This window comes from Zalophus californianus, chromosome 1, assembly GCF_009762305.2.
Source record: "Zalophus californianus isolate mZalCal1 chromosome 1, mZalCal1.pri.v2, whole genome shotgun sequence".
Lineage (NCBI taxonomy): Eukaryota > Metazoa > Chordata > Mammalia > Carnivora > Otariidae > Zalophus > Zalophus californianus.
Genome location: NC_045595.1, coordinates 168,318,196 through 168,334,903, shown reverse-complemented (window position 1 = coordinate 168,334,903; position 16,708 = coordinate 168,318,196). Strand labels below are relative to the sequence as shown.

General features: G+C 39.4%; 1 protein-coding gene across 13 annotated transcripts in view; it reads right to left on the bottom strand.

Annotated features, from left to right (window-relative positions):
* LOC113916108 (ABI family member 3 binding protein) overlaps positions 1–15,778 on the bottom strand; it is a 239,687-nt gene extending 223,909 nt beyond the window's left edge. For all 13 annotated transcript variants that reach the window (XM_035722968.1, XM_027581964.2, XM_027581976.2 and 10 more), the window contains exon 1: positions 15,622–15,778. In XM_035722968.1, the coding sequence (XP_035578861.1) occupies positions 15,622–15,700 (79 nt within the window). In that variant the 5' untranslated portion in view covers positions 15,701–15,778. The remainder of the gene's footprint in view (positions 1–15,621) is intronic.
* Between the last annotated feature and the right edge of the window lie 930 nt (positions 15,779–16,708).

Here is a 16,708-nt window from a genome sequence, read left to right as displayed (position 1 = left end):
TATTTCTTTTGCTAGGATACAAACTCCTCAGGAATGGTAACTGTTATTCTTCTTTATATCTTTATTCCTCCTAACATTAGTTAGGTGCTTATAAAATGTTTTTCTATAAGAGACAAGAAATTTCACAAATGCCTACCCTGAAAATATAATTAATGAAGAATGCCATGACATAAACTTTAGCATGAGGTCAAAGCCAAGGCCAAAGGCTAAGGAGATAAAAGCCTGGCCTGATCCAACTTTGTCCCAGGAGGCCCATTTGTTCCTCAGGGGAATCCAGGGTGTAGGTCAGCTACAGGGTGGATCTTGATCTGGTTCTCTTTAGGCTCTCTTGGGCACAGGTCAACTTTCCTAAATGATAGCATGTCCAGTACAGACTCACCCTTGGCTTTGGGCCAGTCCTGAAATGGCCTCTGGAATGAAAGTCAAGGCCATCTATTAAGTCTTCAGAAGACATGGTCTTTAAACTGCTCTAAACTATCAAACATTTTCTGTGATTACTTTAGAAGGATATTTGTTCACATATTGTTTTCAATCACTCTTTGGTCAACATTTATGCCCAGTATTTTTGTAATGGATCTAAAAATTATCCTCCAGAATTTATTTCCACTTATCTTTTGCCTATCAAAGCCATATGCCAATAAATAAAATGATCTGTATTTCTCATTCTATTTTTACTCCACTTAAATCATCCTTTAAATTACAGTAAAAAGGTACTCTCTGTATTAATTATCTATTGCTACATAATAAATTAACCCAAAGCTTAGAGACTTCAACAATAAACATTTATTATCGACACAGTTGCTGTGGGTCAGGAAGGAACTTGGAGACAGTTTGGCTAGGTAGTTACAATTCAGAATCTCTATGAGATGCAGTCAAGATATTGACCAGAGCTGCAGTCATCTGAAGGCTTGACTGGGGCTGGAGGATGCACTTCGAAAATGGTGCATTCATATGGCTAGCAAATCAGTGCTGGCTATGAGGAGAAAGAAGTCTCAGTTTCTCATGTGGTCCTCTCCACAAGCCTTCTCCAGTTTGAGTGATCCAAGATCAAGAGCAAGATGTGAACTGCAATGTCTTTTATTACCTAGCCTCAGAAGTCACACATCTTCATTTCACTTCCTCTGTATGCTAATGGACAATAGGCCAGCCATGTTTCAGTATGCAAGGGGACTCTACAAAGGCATGAATACCAAAAGAGGAAGACCACTGAGGGTCAGTCATTTGAATACTATACTCCCACATTTAAATTTTTTGCACCACAACAAAACCAAGAGCCTAAAACAAACTGTGTTCACATCTTAGTTGTGAAGTTTGAGATTTTTCAGAACCATCTCAAAGCCCTTTCTGCATGTTCTATGCACAGAGGTAATCCTTCTAGCCACTTACCTGATACATCCTAATTCTAACCTAATAAAAGGCATCTGTTTAGACATATGGCTCTTAACAGAGATCAAAGAGGGCTAATATTAAGCATTAACTTTGAGATAGATAGATAGATAGATAGATATATACACAAGCGAATGACTCTCACTAGTATCTCATGTCACCAAAAACTTTGAAGCCCCAGTTTTAAACATTACTCATTACCAAACAAGGTTACATTAATGGTGAATGCTGCTCAAAGCTCCAGCCAGGTATGGAAAAAGGTGGTTTCTAGGTATAAAGGGAGACAGAAGTTCATCACAAGAACTAGTGGTGAACTTACTGTCTCAAGCTAATTTTTTTTCTGCAGACCTGCATCCTATACTGAACAATGGAAACCATGGGTTCTCCAAGTTTATAGAGCTATAATAAGCTAGCTAAGTTGCTCTTAACCACTTTCTTTGAATTAGTGTCTCAGTACTTGGTGTTGATTATATAAAAAGATCACTATTATTTCTCTATACACAATTAATCTCACCAGAATCAGCAGTGATAGTTGCTAAACATGCAAATTATTAGACCTACTAAATCAGAATCTTGTGTGAGTGTAGTAAGGGGTAGTGGGCATGAAGGGAGGGGATGGGGAAGGTAGGGCTCTGTATACTTAAGAGATTGACTAAGTCAGTGGTTTGCAAAAATGTGGTCCCAGGGCCAGTGGCACCAGCGGCCCCTGGAAACTTGTGAGAAATGCAGATTCTCTGGGCCACTTCACCTCTGATCCACTGAGTCAGAAACTCTGGGGATGGTGTCCAGCACGCTGAGGTTTAATAAGCCCTCCAGATGATTCTGATACTCATTCAGGCTTGAAAACCACTGCTCTTAGTGATTCCTTGCTCTTCAGTATAGTCTGAGAATTATTATCCCCAGGTTTGTTAAACAGCTGTGTCTCAATAAAACAAAATTCATAGGTTTATTTTCCTATTCACATCTTCCACAACCAGAGCTTGTGGATGGATATAGGATGCAAGTACCATAAAGGAGGAAGAGTAAGTGGGAGAGAGACTTTAGTTTCAAAGCAGTTAAATGGAGGTACATGGTCTCCCCCTTAAAAAAAAAAAGGAAGAAACAAACACTCTCACAAAATAAGAAAGTGCCTAGAAAGAAATATCCCTAAAAAGATCTTGCCTTTGCTAATGCTTATCCTTTAATGCCTTTTAAATTATTTGATAATATAATTTACAGGAAGTTTATTTAGTGTTAACGCCTGTGGTCCCTTTGTGGCCTATGAAACTCTGGCCATGAAAAAGAATGTTTGAAATGGATGTTTCTGGGATACCACAAAACCTTACAGATGACATGTGAGCATGGGTTATGACGACTTTGGAAAACGCTACAGTAAATACTTGTCTTAATTTTCTGACATAAGTGAAAACAGATGCTTAGAATGAATGGCCGATTAAGAACAAGTGTCATATAATGCAATTCAGCTGACAAATTTAGTGGATTATAAAATTAAATTGTGTTCTTTGTAAAGAGCTGAAAAAGGCACCTGAAAGTATTTGAAAAAGCACTGACACGTTGGTGAAAAATTGTGAAAATGAGATTTCTTGCCAAGAGCATGTGGAGAAGGAATTTTGACTAACCAGGAGTATGAAGTATTGTTACTTCCTTAAGTGACTTCTGGATATTTTTATCAGTCTTTCTGGAGATTGAGTTGTAATATCAATATTTAAAATTTGAGTTACTGTTTTCCAAAACAGGATTAAAAAAATAATCACTGCTCCAGTGAAAGACTGTTCATAAAGATTTTTCAACTAGATGGTTCCATATAAGAGCAAAACCTAAACCACAGTAATACTGGTATGTTAATCAATCAAAAATCAGTGGTGCACCACACCAAGTTTAACCCATTTCTAGGTCTTTCATCTATTTCATATTTATTGGTTTTTGGTTAGCATCTCAAGGAGAACCAGCACAATAATGCAGAATGGCACACATGTGTAAGCACCCACACCTGAACCTGGAAACCTAATTTTATATATATTTTTTCACTAGTCATTATTACTGTAGGTCATGGTTGAAAAGGTCTAGAAGCCAATAGAATATATAAAGTTTCTGTGACAGAGAAACTGGAGTTCTTCCAGCACAAGGGTTAGAACTTGAAAAAGACATGAAAGCGGAAAAGAGGAGCCTGGAAAGAGAGAAAGATTTGGAAGGCATCTGTTGAGTATAGCAAAGCAAAGGGGGAGCCAGAGAAACAGAGACCAAAGAGGGAGACTGGCACATTGAAATGGCATTAAATGCCTGCAACTGTGATCCAGTTGCCAATTTGGGGATCTCATTTTATGGGGACATTTGAGACAAAAACTCGGGTTTCAAGGAACTGTTGGCTACCAGTGAAATGAAGAGAAACATGGTTATGAACTTAACCTCTAACTCAACGAGCCCCTGCAAAACAGCAAAGTTTTCTTCAAGTTCTTCAAAACATTAAACCCCAACAACTACAAAGGAACAAAAATCCAGGAATAAATAGAAAAGTGACCTTACAAAATATCACCGTGGTATCTGGCTTTTATCATGCATTGGTTGTTGCCATAATTCAAGAGATGTAATAACTTAGGCCTTCTTTAAAACCATTTAAGAATGAACTGTGGTGTTAATATACAGTTATGGTTTGTCCAACCTGATAGGCACAGAGTTTATCAGATGAATGTAAATCTGTGTTTTTTGCAAGCTTGCTGGTGCCAAGATAAATGAGTGGGAAACCATATTTTCAGTCAGGTGGAACATTTAGCATGACACAGAAACACCCACTGTCCCCTCAAAAAAATTATGAAGTGTGCATTGTCTTCCAAAAGGATGATTCCTGCTGTATCTGAACAAATAGAGTCAGCTGTGAGGTGAAAATGAGCATCCAAGTGGCCAGCAGGAAAGGCTGGGGGTGGAAGCCAGCAGAATGTTCTGAGGATTCCTTTGGCGTTGACAGAGGGAGAAAGAGGAAAGGAGGGTAGTAGGAGGAAAAGGGAGAGAGAAGGAGAATGAAAGGAAAGGAAGATTGGGAACAAAAAAAAGAGGGCAGGAAAAAAAATCTCATTAAGTGGTTGATCAGACCAGCACAGTACCTGAGAGTCGGCTAGACAGAGGGTAGCAGCACCCAGGGGAAATTCAAGTCACCCAGAACTGCATCCCAAGGATATGTGGGGATAAAACTGACCAAGGACCACAATCATGCTCCCAAATCTTTCACAATAAAAGGTAAATCTGCTCTGATCTGGGCCTTCCAAACCCCTGCAGAGTGTTGGACAAAGGAACAGGAGCAGGATGCTGATGACAAGAATTATGCTTAAAAAATCCACAGTGCCGTGGTTCCTCTCCTCAGGCCCTGTGTCACTGTGCAGCTGACCCACTACAGGCCCAGGCCCAGGAAACTCTGCCATCCAGCAGTGGAGGACTCTGGTAGCTCAGCATCCTTTCAGGAAGGGTCTGGGAGACCAGAGCATCCAGGCGGTCTTCCTCTAGCTGCCATGGCTAGAGGATTTTCCAAAAATGCATCTGGTCTTCACATCTCCTCTTTTCTTTTCTTTTCTTTTCTTTTTTTTTTTTTTTTTTGAGAGAGAGAAAGAGAGAGATCACACCAGAAACAGGGGGAGTGGCAGGTAGGGGGAGAAGTCCTGAGCAGGGAGCCCAAGGCAGGACTAGATCCCAGGATCCCAGGATCATGACCTGAGCCGAAGGCAGACGTTTAACTGACTGATCCCCTTCACATCCCCTCTTACTTAGGTTAAGAAAGTTACTACCAAGACAACAACAACAACAACAAACCGTTAAAGCCACCCTACTATTATTGATCAGTGGAAGCTAAAAAGAGAACTGTTGTTTTTCTTATACCCTTGCCTCAGGGAAGCAGATCTGATTTCAGCAAGGTCAGGTCACTTGACCAGACTCGCATTTACTCCTGTACTTTGCCCACTAGCCCCTGTTGCTATTTTCCAGTATTTGCCATTTCAATTCAGGATGAAACTCCAGACTAAACCTCAATGGAATAACATGGCCAGCATCATTTCCTCCTAATTCTGGTAAAAATATGAGTAATTAGGGAATTTTTCTGTGACAACAGGATCACTGGGTGTTTGAAGAGGATGAGCCCGCAGAGGGAAGGAGGGGCTGTTCTTCAGATCATCTGATACCTTGTCCTACACTTACTACCTAGAGAGGCTTTAACTCCATCTGGGAAAGGGAAAGGAGAAGAAAACTCTGACCTGTATCCCCTGCTGGCATATCTGTAACAGGACTGAATTCCAGAGTTCTCTGCCAGCATGACATTGGCAGCTGCCCCAAACTCCTCCTTCAACGACAGAATCTGCTGCTCTCAGAAAAGGAAGGCCTGTTAGGGCTTGCATGCACACACGCGCACAGCGGACTCTCAGCAGGGCCCTTGGAAAACCAAAATGTTTTCTTATCAGTTATCAGAATGGAAAAATCAAAGAATGGCATTTAAGGAGAAAGGAAATCTTCAACTGTTTGGGCATCTTGTCGGAAGCAAAATACCCCAAGCTTTGCTAGCAAGGGTTTATTCTCCACTCAGAGAGGAGAGACCCTTTGTTTTATTAGAAATCCAGTGGAATACATTTCAAAGACGTTTCAGATTATAAGCCATCCTATGTGCTCACAAATTATCCTTAACATAAAACAGAAAGAAGATGAGCTGGAACGTATATGGTAAACATGAAAAATCACCATTTCCAAAGGTGATTTATATAACTTGGACCTTTAATCTAATAGGGAAATTCATTGTACCTTTGCTTAACTTCATTTTGCATTAACTAGGATCATGGTGTGCTTTGTTTTTCTTAATATATTACATTAATTCATTTTTGTCACATATATATCTCTGAAAGCTAGTGCATGGCAACACAATGGGATAGCATAACTCTTGCAAATTTTTGCTAAATAAGGATAAAGAATTAAGACATCAACAGTTTCACCTAGAAGAAAATTACTTTTCTGTGGCCAAATTTTAAATACAACTTTCTCAAACTCCTTGAAGGCAGGAAATGTCTTACTCATCTTTGTAATCCTAATATTGATTTTTTTAAAAATGCTAACTGAATAACAGAATGAATAAATTTAGTCCAGTCCCGAAAAACACAATCAACCGTAGTTTCTCAGATCTAGTTTCTAAGATTTTATAAAAGTAGAGGTTAGCACTTATTTTCTAATAGCAAAAACAAATATTAATCTCAATTTTAAACATTTCCTTGTTCTATGTAGTTTGAGAAGGGAGTCTCAAAAATTTTCCAAATAAGGCTTTAAAATTCTAGAACAAGCAGAAAAAAAAATAAAAATCATCTTTGAATTGATGTTAAAACCTCAATAGCAAAATGCTTTACTTCTAACTTTTAAATTTTACTCTGCCCTCATCCAGGAAGATTTATCAAGCACTTACACATATAAATTTTCAAAACTGTAGATCGGTGGTTCTGAACTCTGGTCGTATTGGAACCACCTGAGGAATTTTTAAAACTCTTCCACCCCAGGCCAATCAAATCATAACTGAGTAGGGAAGCACAGCTCTGCTGATACTTTTGAAAACTTTCAATTACTCTAATGTGCAGCGAGGGTTACAACTATCAGGATAGATGTTACAGTATTTGTACTCAGAGCTAAATACCTTTTTTTAATTTATTTTGAGAGAGGGAGCATGAGCGGGGAGAGAAGCAGAGGGAGGGCAGCAGCAGGAGAGAATCTCAAGCAGACTCCATGCTTAGTGCAGACCTGGACATGGGGCTTGATCTCACAACCCTGAGATCATGACCTGAGCTGAAAGCAAGAGTTAGCCGCTCAACTGACCGAGCCACCCAGATGCCCCAAGAGCTAAACTTACTTTCAAAGAAAACATTGTATTGTTATATCATCAGTGAAGCTTGAACTGGATCTCAACTTTATCTAAAATTAATTTCTAATCTGACCGGCAGGTGCTTGGAATGGGTGGACTTGGTTTGGTTTTCTAATGTGTAGACTTTAGTTGTATAGTCTGTGACTAGAGAACAATAATAAACTTTCTATGAAGGCATCACATCTTTCACCTCCTTTTCAGAATTCCACAGGGAGGAACATTAGCTGACAGTGCCAAAAGAGACTAAAAACCTCAGGCTAGCTTTAATGTTCCCAAATTTCTATCAAAATCACTGGGAATACAAGTCAGGGTTTTATTAGAGCAGGGGACCTACAACACACTGTAAAATTCTCACTGTGGAAGGTTCTTGGTGGGGATCCCAAGCTAACATGAGTGGCAGAGTGAGCCCTGATTCAGTCTTCCTGCCCACAGAATTTCAACAAAGTAGACGGAAACCACGAAGTTTACCCTTCTTACCATGTACCTCCTAGTCCTTTGGGAAAATCCTAACACAAGATGAGACTGTGGGCTAGAGAAAAACACACACATAGGATACTCTAGTATTAAACATTCTACAGGGTTCTAGATATGTTAAGAATATATCCTGTGTACAACCTAAATTTTGTTTTGATTCTTAGAGCATATGGAAGAATTGTTTTATTAACAGCAAAAAGGATCTGAAAGAACCTCCTTTAGTTCATCCAGTTGTCTCCATCACATCTACTAATACAACTATACTTTCTTCCTCCAAATGCAAATTTAATTTGACCTTATAACAATCTCTCCATTTACTGGAGAAACCACCCACTGACGCTTCAGAAGCGTATTTTATGGGGACTGTGTCATCAACTCAATAGGGGCTACTTTCTTAATATTTATTTATTTTGTTAAAGAAAATTTTTGCTTTGTCTTATGTTTTCTCTTTCTGTTTGAGAGATGGTGGCATCTAATTTTTACAATGAAAAACAGAGCTTCTATTTGGGAGAATTTACTTTGCATATCCCTCTACATGGGACTGACCACATATGATGTGCCACGGAGGAAATCAGCAGAGGAATCTAGGCATTGACTGGATTCTTGCATACAGAAAATTGTGTCCTCGGGGGGCGCCTGGGTGGCTCAGATGATAGGGTGTCTGCCTTCGGCTCAGGTCATGTTCCCAGGGTCCTGGGATTGAGCCCCATATCGGGCTCCCTGCTCCGCGTGAAGCCTGCTTCTCCCTCTCCCACTCCCTCTGCTTGTGTTCCCTCTCTCGCTGCCTCTTTTTCTGTCAAATAAATAAAATCTTAAAAAAAAAAAAGAAAGAAAATTGTGTCCTCAATATTTCTCTTAAGTCTTTGCGCTTATCTCTATTCTCAGCAATTTCCTAGAATTGACCCTAACCATGTAGGGAGACAAATTGGCAGTGTGCCTAATGGGCATCTGCCACTAAAGGCTAAATTCTATGGGAAGTGGATGGGTGCTAATGCTCAAACCAGTATATTCTCTGGAGTTAGATTTCCTATATTCATAGTTCCACTATATCACTTACTAGCTATATGACCCTAACAGCCATCGACCATTTTGTGGTGGGTAGGCTTTAAGACAACCCCCAATTATCCCTTTCTCCTAGTAGTCATTCTCTGGTGTAATCACCTTATATGACAGGAAATGAGTTGCTTCTAACCAATAGAATATGGAAAAGGTGATAGGCTTTCACTTCCATGATTAGGCTACGTAAGATTATAATTTTCATCTTGCCTGCAGATTCATCTGGGCTTGCACACTTTGATGAAGCAAGCAGCCATAATAGAAAGGCCCATGTGGCAAAGAAAACTGACGTGACCTCTGGTCAACAGCCAGTGTTCCTCAAGAAACTCAATTCTACCAACAAGCACAAGAACTTCCAACTCTCTGTTCAGCCTTCATATGAGGTCCCAGCCCTGGCCAACTCTCTGTTCAGTCTGTGAAAGACACCCAAGGAGAAGCCTCAGCTAAGCCAGACTCATTCTCCTAACCCACAGCAACTGTGAGATAATAAATGTGGGTTATTTTAAGCTGATGAGTTTGTGGTATTTTGTCAGGCATCAACAGATAACTAACAAACTCTTTAAGCTTAGTTTCTCATCTGTGGAATGGGAGAAATAATAACATATCTTTCATAGGCATGAGGACAAAATGAGATAATTTATCTAAACACTTAGCATTAAACACCATGCCTGTTATAGAGTAATACGGTTGTTATCATATTCTTTTTATTTATTAAACAGGTTTTTTTAAAAATATTTATTTATTTATTTATTTGAGAGAGAAAGAGTGCATGAGTGGCGAGAGGGGCAGAGAGAGAGAGAGAGAGAGAGGGTAAGCAGACTCCCCGTTGAGTGTGGAGCCCAATGCAGGACTCGACCCTGAGATCACGACCTCAGCTGAAACCAAGAGTTGGATGCTTAACCGACTGAGCCATCTGGATGCCCATTATCATATTCTTTAAATGTGATTTTAACAGAATGTATGTATTGAAACCCTTGTTTTTCTATTTTTAGCATGTTCCTTCTTTAGCTGATGCTATTTATTTTTACATTTTTATTTTACTATTCTAATATCTCTCACTCTGGGTATCCTATTTATATTTTTATTTTACATGTATTCTTAAAACACTTTAAGTTTATATATTTTAACATTCTTCCTTTTATAATGATAATCAGGAAACAAGCAAAAGGAAAATCTTTCTGAGGATGGTGTCCCAGTGGGTCACATCTCCTGAATGACCCTCTCTTTATTAGACAACTTACTTTTGTCTTAGACAAACTTTCTGTCAACTCACATGAACCTACAAAAACATTTTAGCTGTCTTTTCTGTGACACAGTATAGATAAATTCTTCTATTCTCAATTGTTCCCCTGTGCCCCATTACCTTGAAAGAGGGAGAGAAGCTAAGATTCCTTACTGTCTAGTGTCTCATAGTCTGATATAGCCGTCTACAAAACTAAACTAAACCAGTGAATGTATAATGAACACAGAGGAACTTTATTTTTAAACCTTGGGTTCTAAACATGATAGTCTCAGCATAAAAACAAATTATATTTAATCAATTTTTACATCCTTAATATAAGTTACTTTTATAGCAAGGGCTGGATCTCATTCAGTTCTACCTAGTAGACGCTTAAGAAACACCACTTGAATAGACAAACATTTCAATAAAACTGCCAAGAAACTGTAGACCTGTCAAAGATGTGAAAATAATTCTCCCATGGTTTTCAAACTTTTTTGGTTTCCTTTTAGCAGGGGAGCCATTGTCCCCAGTGTACCCTTCCACAGTGACACCAGCACATAAATATATATCACTTATTAAAAGCAGAGTCCTACCCACTAGGCTTCTTTGGCATTCTGCACTATTTCCCCCCCAACATCCCTACGCTAAGATTAAAGAGATCCTCTCCAGTCCCTCGCAAGTATCAATCACCTTTTGGAGAAATGGACTAGGCCACTGGAGTGATACATGAAATTTTATCAAAGTGAGATTGGGAGGTATCCATGGAGAGCGAGAGCCAGACCCCAGGTAAGTGTCTGGGAAAGTTTACAGAACAAGACATGGGAGTCCTCCTGTCCAAAGACAGGCTTCTACTCCCTCACTGTTGTCAATTTTGGGGAGTTCAGGGCAGATAGAGACCAGGAAGACACACTTGCATCCTGTGCGGACTTCCCAATCCTGACTTCTTCTCTGAGTACTTTAACACCTGCTGAGCACAGGCACCTGGGGCAGGGGGTGGCCTGGGGTCTGGGCATGCAGCTGCCTCTGTTGGGAAGGCCCCTCACCTCTCAGCCCTCCTCTTGCTTGCCCCAATTTATATTTGTCTTCTAGGCCTCTACTTAAGTACTTTATCCTCTCCTAAATCTTGATCCCTCCAGGCTAGATTGGGTCCTTCTGGCTGTTCTTAAAGTTCTTTGTGCTTCACCCAAATTGGAGGATAATCTCACTCTATTGTAATTGTTTCTTTACATCCCCATCTCCGCCATTAACTGGTCAGCTTCTTGAAGACAGGTGCCAAGCTGTGCCCTCCTAGCCTCAGTGCTCTGCATATACATGGAATATGATTTGTTACTTGAATAAATTAGCATATCTTCACATAAAGCAGGGAACTGATATTACACAGAAATTAAGGGTATAGTCTTTTGCCATTTGCTGACTGTGTTACTTGGGGCAAATCACTTAAGCACTCTGAAAACAATTTTATGCTCTGGAAAACAAGAATAGTAGAATACCTGCTTAATAGGGAGCTTTGAGAATTTAGATTTTCCACATTAAAGATATTTAGCCCTGAATTACCACAGGCAATCTGAGCTCAAAAATGTTGAGAAGAGTTATTAGTAACTATGGAGTTATTGTTATTACTACCATCCGCCCCTGTTTTCTGTCCTTGGAATCAGTGACTTCTACCCTGTCAGGTAAGAACCTGAGGCAAAAAGCCAGCAGCCTCCTCGCTCAGCCACATGCCAAGAGTCGCGCCCAAGAGCCTTATGCCTTCAGGCTATCTGATTACACTTGTATCTTGGATGTTCCTCTGTGATTTTCCTCACACGTGCCTCAGGACTGATAGTGTTAGCTAGAAATAGTAGCCTTCGCCTGCTGGCTGATCACGGTCTTCCGCACACAGGAGTTTCTGCAGAGAGGTATGTCAAGCCCCTCATGTCCCACTATGAGCTTTTGTTGGCTTCCTTCACTACGTATTGTTCTCTGTGGTTTTTATCTTAGCCTGGTATGCAATGAGGGAAGAAAAGTTCTGTGGTGCCAAGAATAAAGATTCCAAGAGGTAGCTGGAGCACAGGAGCTTTCAAAAGTGTAAAACAATGTGGTGATTCTTCTCAGGGCCTGTATGTTATGGCTTTAATTCTCTTCCTGAAAGACAAGTACAAGGCGATCTCTCCAGGAAGCTCTGTGAGGCCTTACCAACACCCAGGGAAAGCTGATCCTGAGGCAAAAGTGCAGCTTTCCACAGATAAGAGCAATGTTTGATCTTGACAATCAAACATTGGTTGATGACAGTCAGGCTGGAGTCCAGGAGATGTCTTCTCTCATTGTCTGTAGAGCAACACTCAACTCCTTCGCCCCACCTTTCTGCCAAGAACATGACACCTACATTTATTGCCCTTCAAGAGATCTGTCAGTGTGGACACAAGATCACAAATTACAGTGTACATATTTTTAAATATTGATCCATTTTTCTATGACCCAATTAACATTATATCTCATCTCATTTAATTCTAAAACACTATGAGATAGTTATCATTATTCCCCTTTTGAAGATGAGAAAAATGAGGCTTAGCCAAGGTAAATGATTTGCCAAAACACATACTCATTAACTGGTAGAGAGGAGAAGAGATCCATTAGTAATAGTTTCTAACTTTACTCTAAGCTTTTGAAAAGTAAGAAAGACTCCCAAAATCTTATTTTCTATAACAAAGTATGTGACTAGGTATGCAAATAGGCATAAGGCAAGGGGAAAATGATATCTTATTTAACAAATAATTTTTCTTATAAATAGCCAACTATATATATATGTGTATATATATATATATATATATATATCAACTACATGTGACAACTTTACAGATATATAAATACAGTAATTTGTGTATGTGTGTATAGGATATGTTCTTGGGAAAATGTGAAGATTAAGATAATGGATATGATATTTGCAGGAAAAATTGTATTCACGAGAAGGGTAGCATTCACACATACACCGCATAATGTAACTCGTAAGGTCTGGGGTAGAGAAGCCTGCTCACAGGGCGGGACATGAATTTCTGACTGGAATCCAGTCCTGGTTCCGCCATCGATGGGGGAAAGTTACTAACCCTCCTGCCTTTGGGTGTCTTCATTTGTAAAATAAATAGTTAAGCTAGGACAGTGGCTCCCAAATAGTGGCCTGTGATGAAATTTTCATTAGTTCATGGTGAAAAGAGAAAAATAAAAACAATAGACTTATTTGTATAAATTCATTTATTTTATAAATATGTTAAAATGGCTTGCTTTGATGAACAATGGGGATTTTGTTTCCTCTTTGAACATCCTCACACAATTCAAGTATGTCCTCTCTAATGGAACCCTAATAGTGAAAGTATATCTGTCTTTTTACTAGTTCATAAATCAAAAGGTCTGGCAACCACTCAACCACTAATGTCCTGTCCAGCTGCAAAATCCTATCCTCTTCTTAAATCACAGATGATATAAAACTAACTCTAAAGTGGGAAGGAAAAGAATAGAAACCCCTTTTATTCCCCTCCCCACCTTGTTCTTGTTTAGCTCAGCATTTCCCCAAAGGTGTCCTGTGAAAGACAAGCCCCCAGCAAGATATTAGAGCTATTTCACTAGAGAAAGGATTCTTAGTCAAATGAGTTTGAGAAACAATGGGTTAAAAATGTTGGGCAGGTTTTTTTACTGAGTAATTCTCAGACGTTGTGAAATTCTCACATCTGTTGGGACTCCCCAAAAGACGACAAAGCACGAACACTCCTGAAGTTATGGGTGGAGAGCAGATGCCTGCCCAACCCCCTTTTGAGGTCAGTACACCTATTCTAGGAACACAGTTTGAGAAAGGTGACTTCAGCTAAAAGAAATTTCCTTAGTAGCTTCCATTATAAAGAAAAACATAGCACCAGAGACAAGGGGACTGCCAATTATTTTATAATACAATTATTCTAATTTGACAGGGCTTTTTAACAACAAAGCTACAGATATTTCTTAAAATTACAAAGAAAACCTGGATGAAAATTCTTCAAATTAAAGTGCAAAGAACTAGACAAAGTTTTGTGGCCATTTTGGGCAACTTTTCTTTTAACCACAACAAATAAAGGAAAACTGTGTCAAGAGATTTGTATCCAGTGATTGCAACATGATAATTAAAGCATTTGGAATTTGCAGAAGCCTGCAGTAACAAAATTATGGCCATCATCCCTACACAGTGAATATGAGGTAAAATAAAACCATCTGTAGGTACTGAGCCTGAAAAAACCCATTTTCTCTCAAATGATGTGTCCTTGTTAAATATTTCAGCAGGAGGAACAATTAATTCTAAATGCTTGTGCCTCCTAAATGATTTACTTAAACACTTTCACCTTGATCAAGAAACAAACTTCTTAATAGAAGAAAAAGGTCTAATAGTATGTGTTTGTATTTATTTATTTGCTTGTTTGTTTATTTATTTATTTATTTCTGCATAATTATCTGATGAGAGTTAAGAAGGTTTACTCAGCCCCTTTTATTGCTTTTTACATCACCAAGTGAAATATCAACTAGCTAAATCCTCCAGCCCTCACATTCTAGATTCAAGTTTCACTTACCACACTGAGGAGAGAACAGTTTTCACTTGGGACAAGATGATTTTGGAACAAACGATCCAAAGGGAGGACCTAGGAAGGATCTTTTGGATATTCTGACACTAACAACCTTTCTTTCTGATTCTGTGCACACCAGGTTTTTGACAAGCCTGTGGCTCTGCATTACTTCTAATATTTTCCATCATAACTGTATAGTAAGTTCAGCCTGTTTTTCATAACCCTGCTGACTACAACAGTCTGCAGCCATAAAAAGCCTTCACTGACCTGGAGTTGGCTTAGAAAGTGCCTCTGCAGACAAACAAAAAAGTACATGCAATGTTTATGTTCAAAGATAGGAGAGAGGCAAGCTCTTGTGGTGGTGCTGATAGGCGCAAAAGATTTTTAGGGTCTAAATTTAGAATGTTTAATTTTCTTTTGATGGGATTTGTAAACAAAATACCAACACTAAAATGAGAGCAATTTAGCCAGGAAAAGGGGGAGTGTCCAGTCCAGCAGATCAAACCCGCTTCCAAACTCCCCTGGAGAGAAGGGTCTACAAATTAGCACATGACCCTACCTTGGTGTGCCCTGCCTAGCGTCCCTCAACCCCCAAGTTAGCAAGTACGCGTGAGGTTTACACCATCCAAAGTTTCAGAATTAGCTTCTTTTAAACCTCAAGCCAGTACTGGTTTAGTCTCTGGGAAGGGCAAAAAAAACACCAAACAAGTCTTTTTAATAGACTGCCATACCCATCTACATATGACTCAATATACAAATACAATAGTTTGAATCTATAGCATTCAAGCTGCTGTGAACAGCTGTGAAACCTAAGAAGTTGGTCTTCATTTTTGCATTAAAGAGATTCAATAGAAAACTAAGTAACAGAGGGGGGAAAAAAAAGTAAAAGTTTAAGCACTCCTTCACACATCTGAACTTTTGACTCTCCACAGAAGAACTGTATTCCCCTCCCCCAATCTGGTAAAGTAGATCACATTTAATATCAACATTTAAAAACTAGTATCTCTTAAAAAATTATTTTTAAAACACAAAACAGCAGAGCTACTTGCCTTTTGGCAATTTCTGTGCATTTCCCAGGGCTAGTGCAATACTTCCACAGAGAAGTAGACACCCCAAGCTGGAGAGCATGTTGTATTTGCCACCTCGCACGGGGAGTGATGCTGGTGGGCGTCCTGCAACCCTGGAACTGCATTTAAGTGGACTGTCTCCCAGTGACAGAGGCGGGCGGCTGCACTTAGCTCTGCTGTGGGCTTACTCACAGGGGGTGGAGACAAAATGACATCACACCCTTTCCCACACACACCAAAAAAAAAAAAAAAAAAAAAAAGGCACAACAGCAAAAACATACCATCACATTTCTGTCTGCTATGTTGTAACTGTCTCTTCTCTCTGTGATATAAAAATTGAAATTTTGGTCAATCTATATTTGTGAAAGAAAAAGTATTTAGGCAATTCTTAACCATTCGATTAACTCCTTTTAAAAATCCAGAAAAGGCATACCCCAAACCATCGGAACAGAGTAAGACCTTATTAAGAAGGAAACTGTTTTTAATTATCTAGTAAAACAATCCAATTCTTCTTTTAAATGGGAGTAAACTCATAAAAGTACACTTTGAGCCATTCCGAAGTTCCAATATCATGAGAAACTTTAAAGAGTAAGTCATTTTACATAGCAACTCATTATACATAACAGGCATATATATATAAGCGTATATACACACACAGATACATACATACATATATTCTAGAGATCTGGATGTAGAAATGGAGAAATCGCTATTATTAATTGATCCCTAGCTCTGGGCTGGGCTCTGGAATAGTGCCCTTACCTATATGATTGCATTTTAATCTTCACAGCAGCTATAAAGGAGATACAGCATTATTCCCATTTTACCAGTGAGAAAAACTGAGGCTCAGAGAGGTAAAGTCTCCTGGCCACACTAGGGTATTCTAATGGTTAATCATTTGGGTGGGCTCTGGAATAGAACTGACTGCAGTTTAAATCTGGATGCTCTGGGCGCCTGGATGGCTCAGTCGTTAAGCGTCTGCCTTCGGCTCAGGTCATGATCCCAGGGTCCTGGGATCGAGTCCCACATCGGGCTCCCTGCTCGGCGGAAAGCCTGCTTCTTCCTTTCC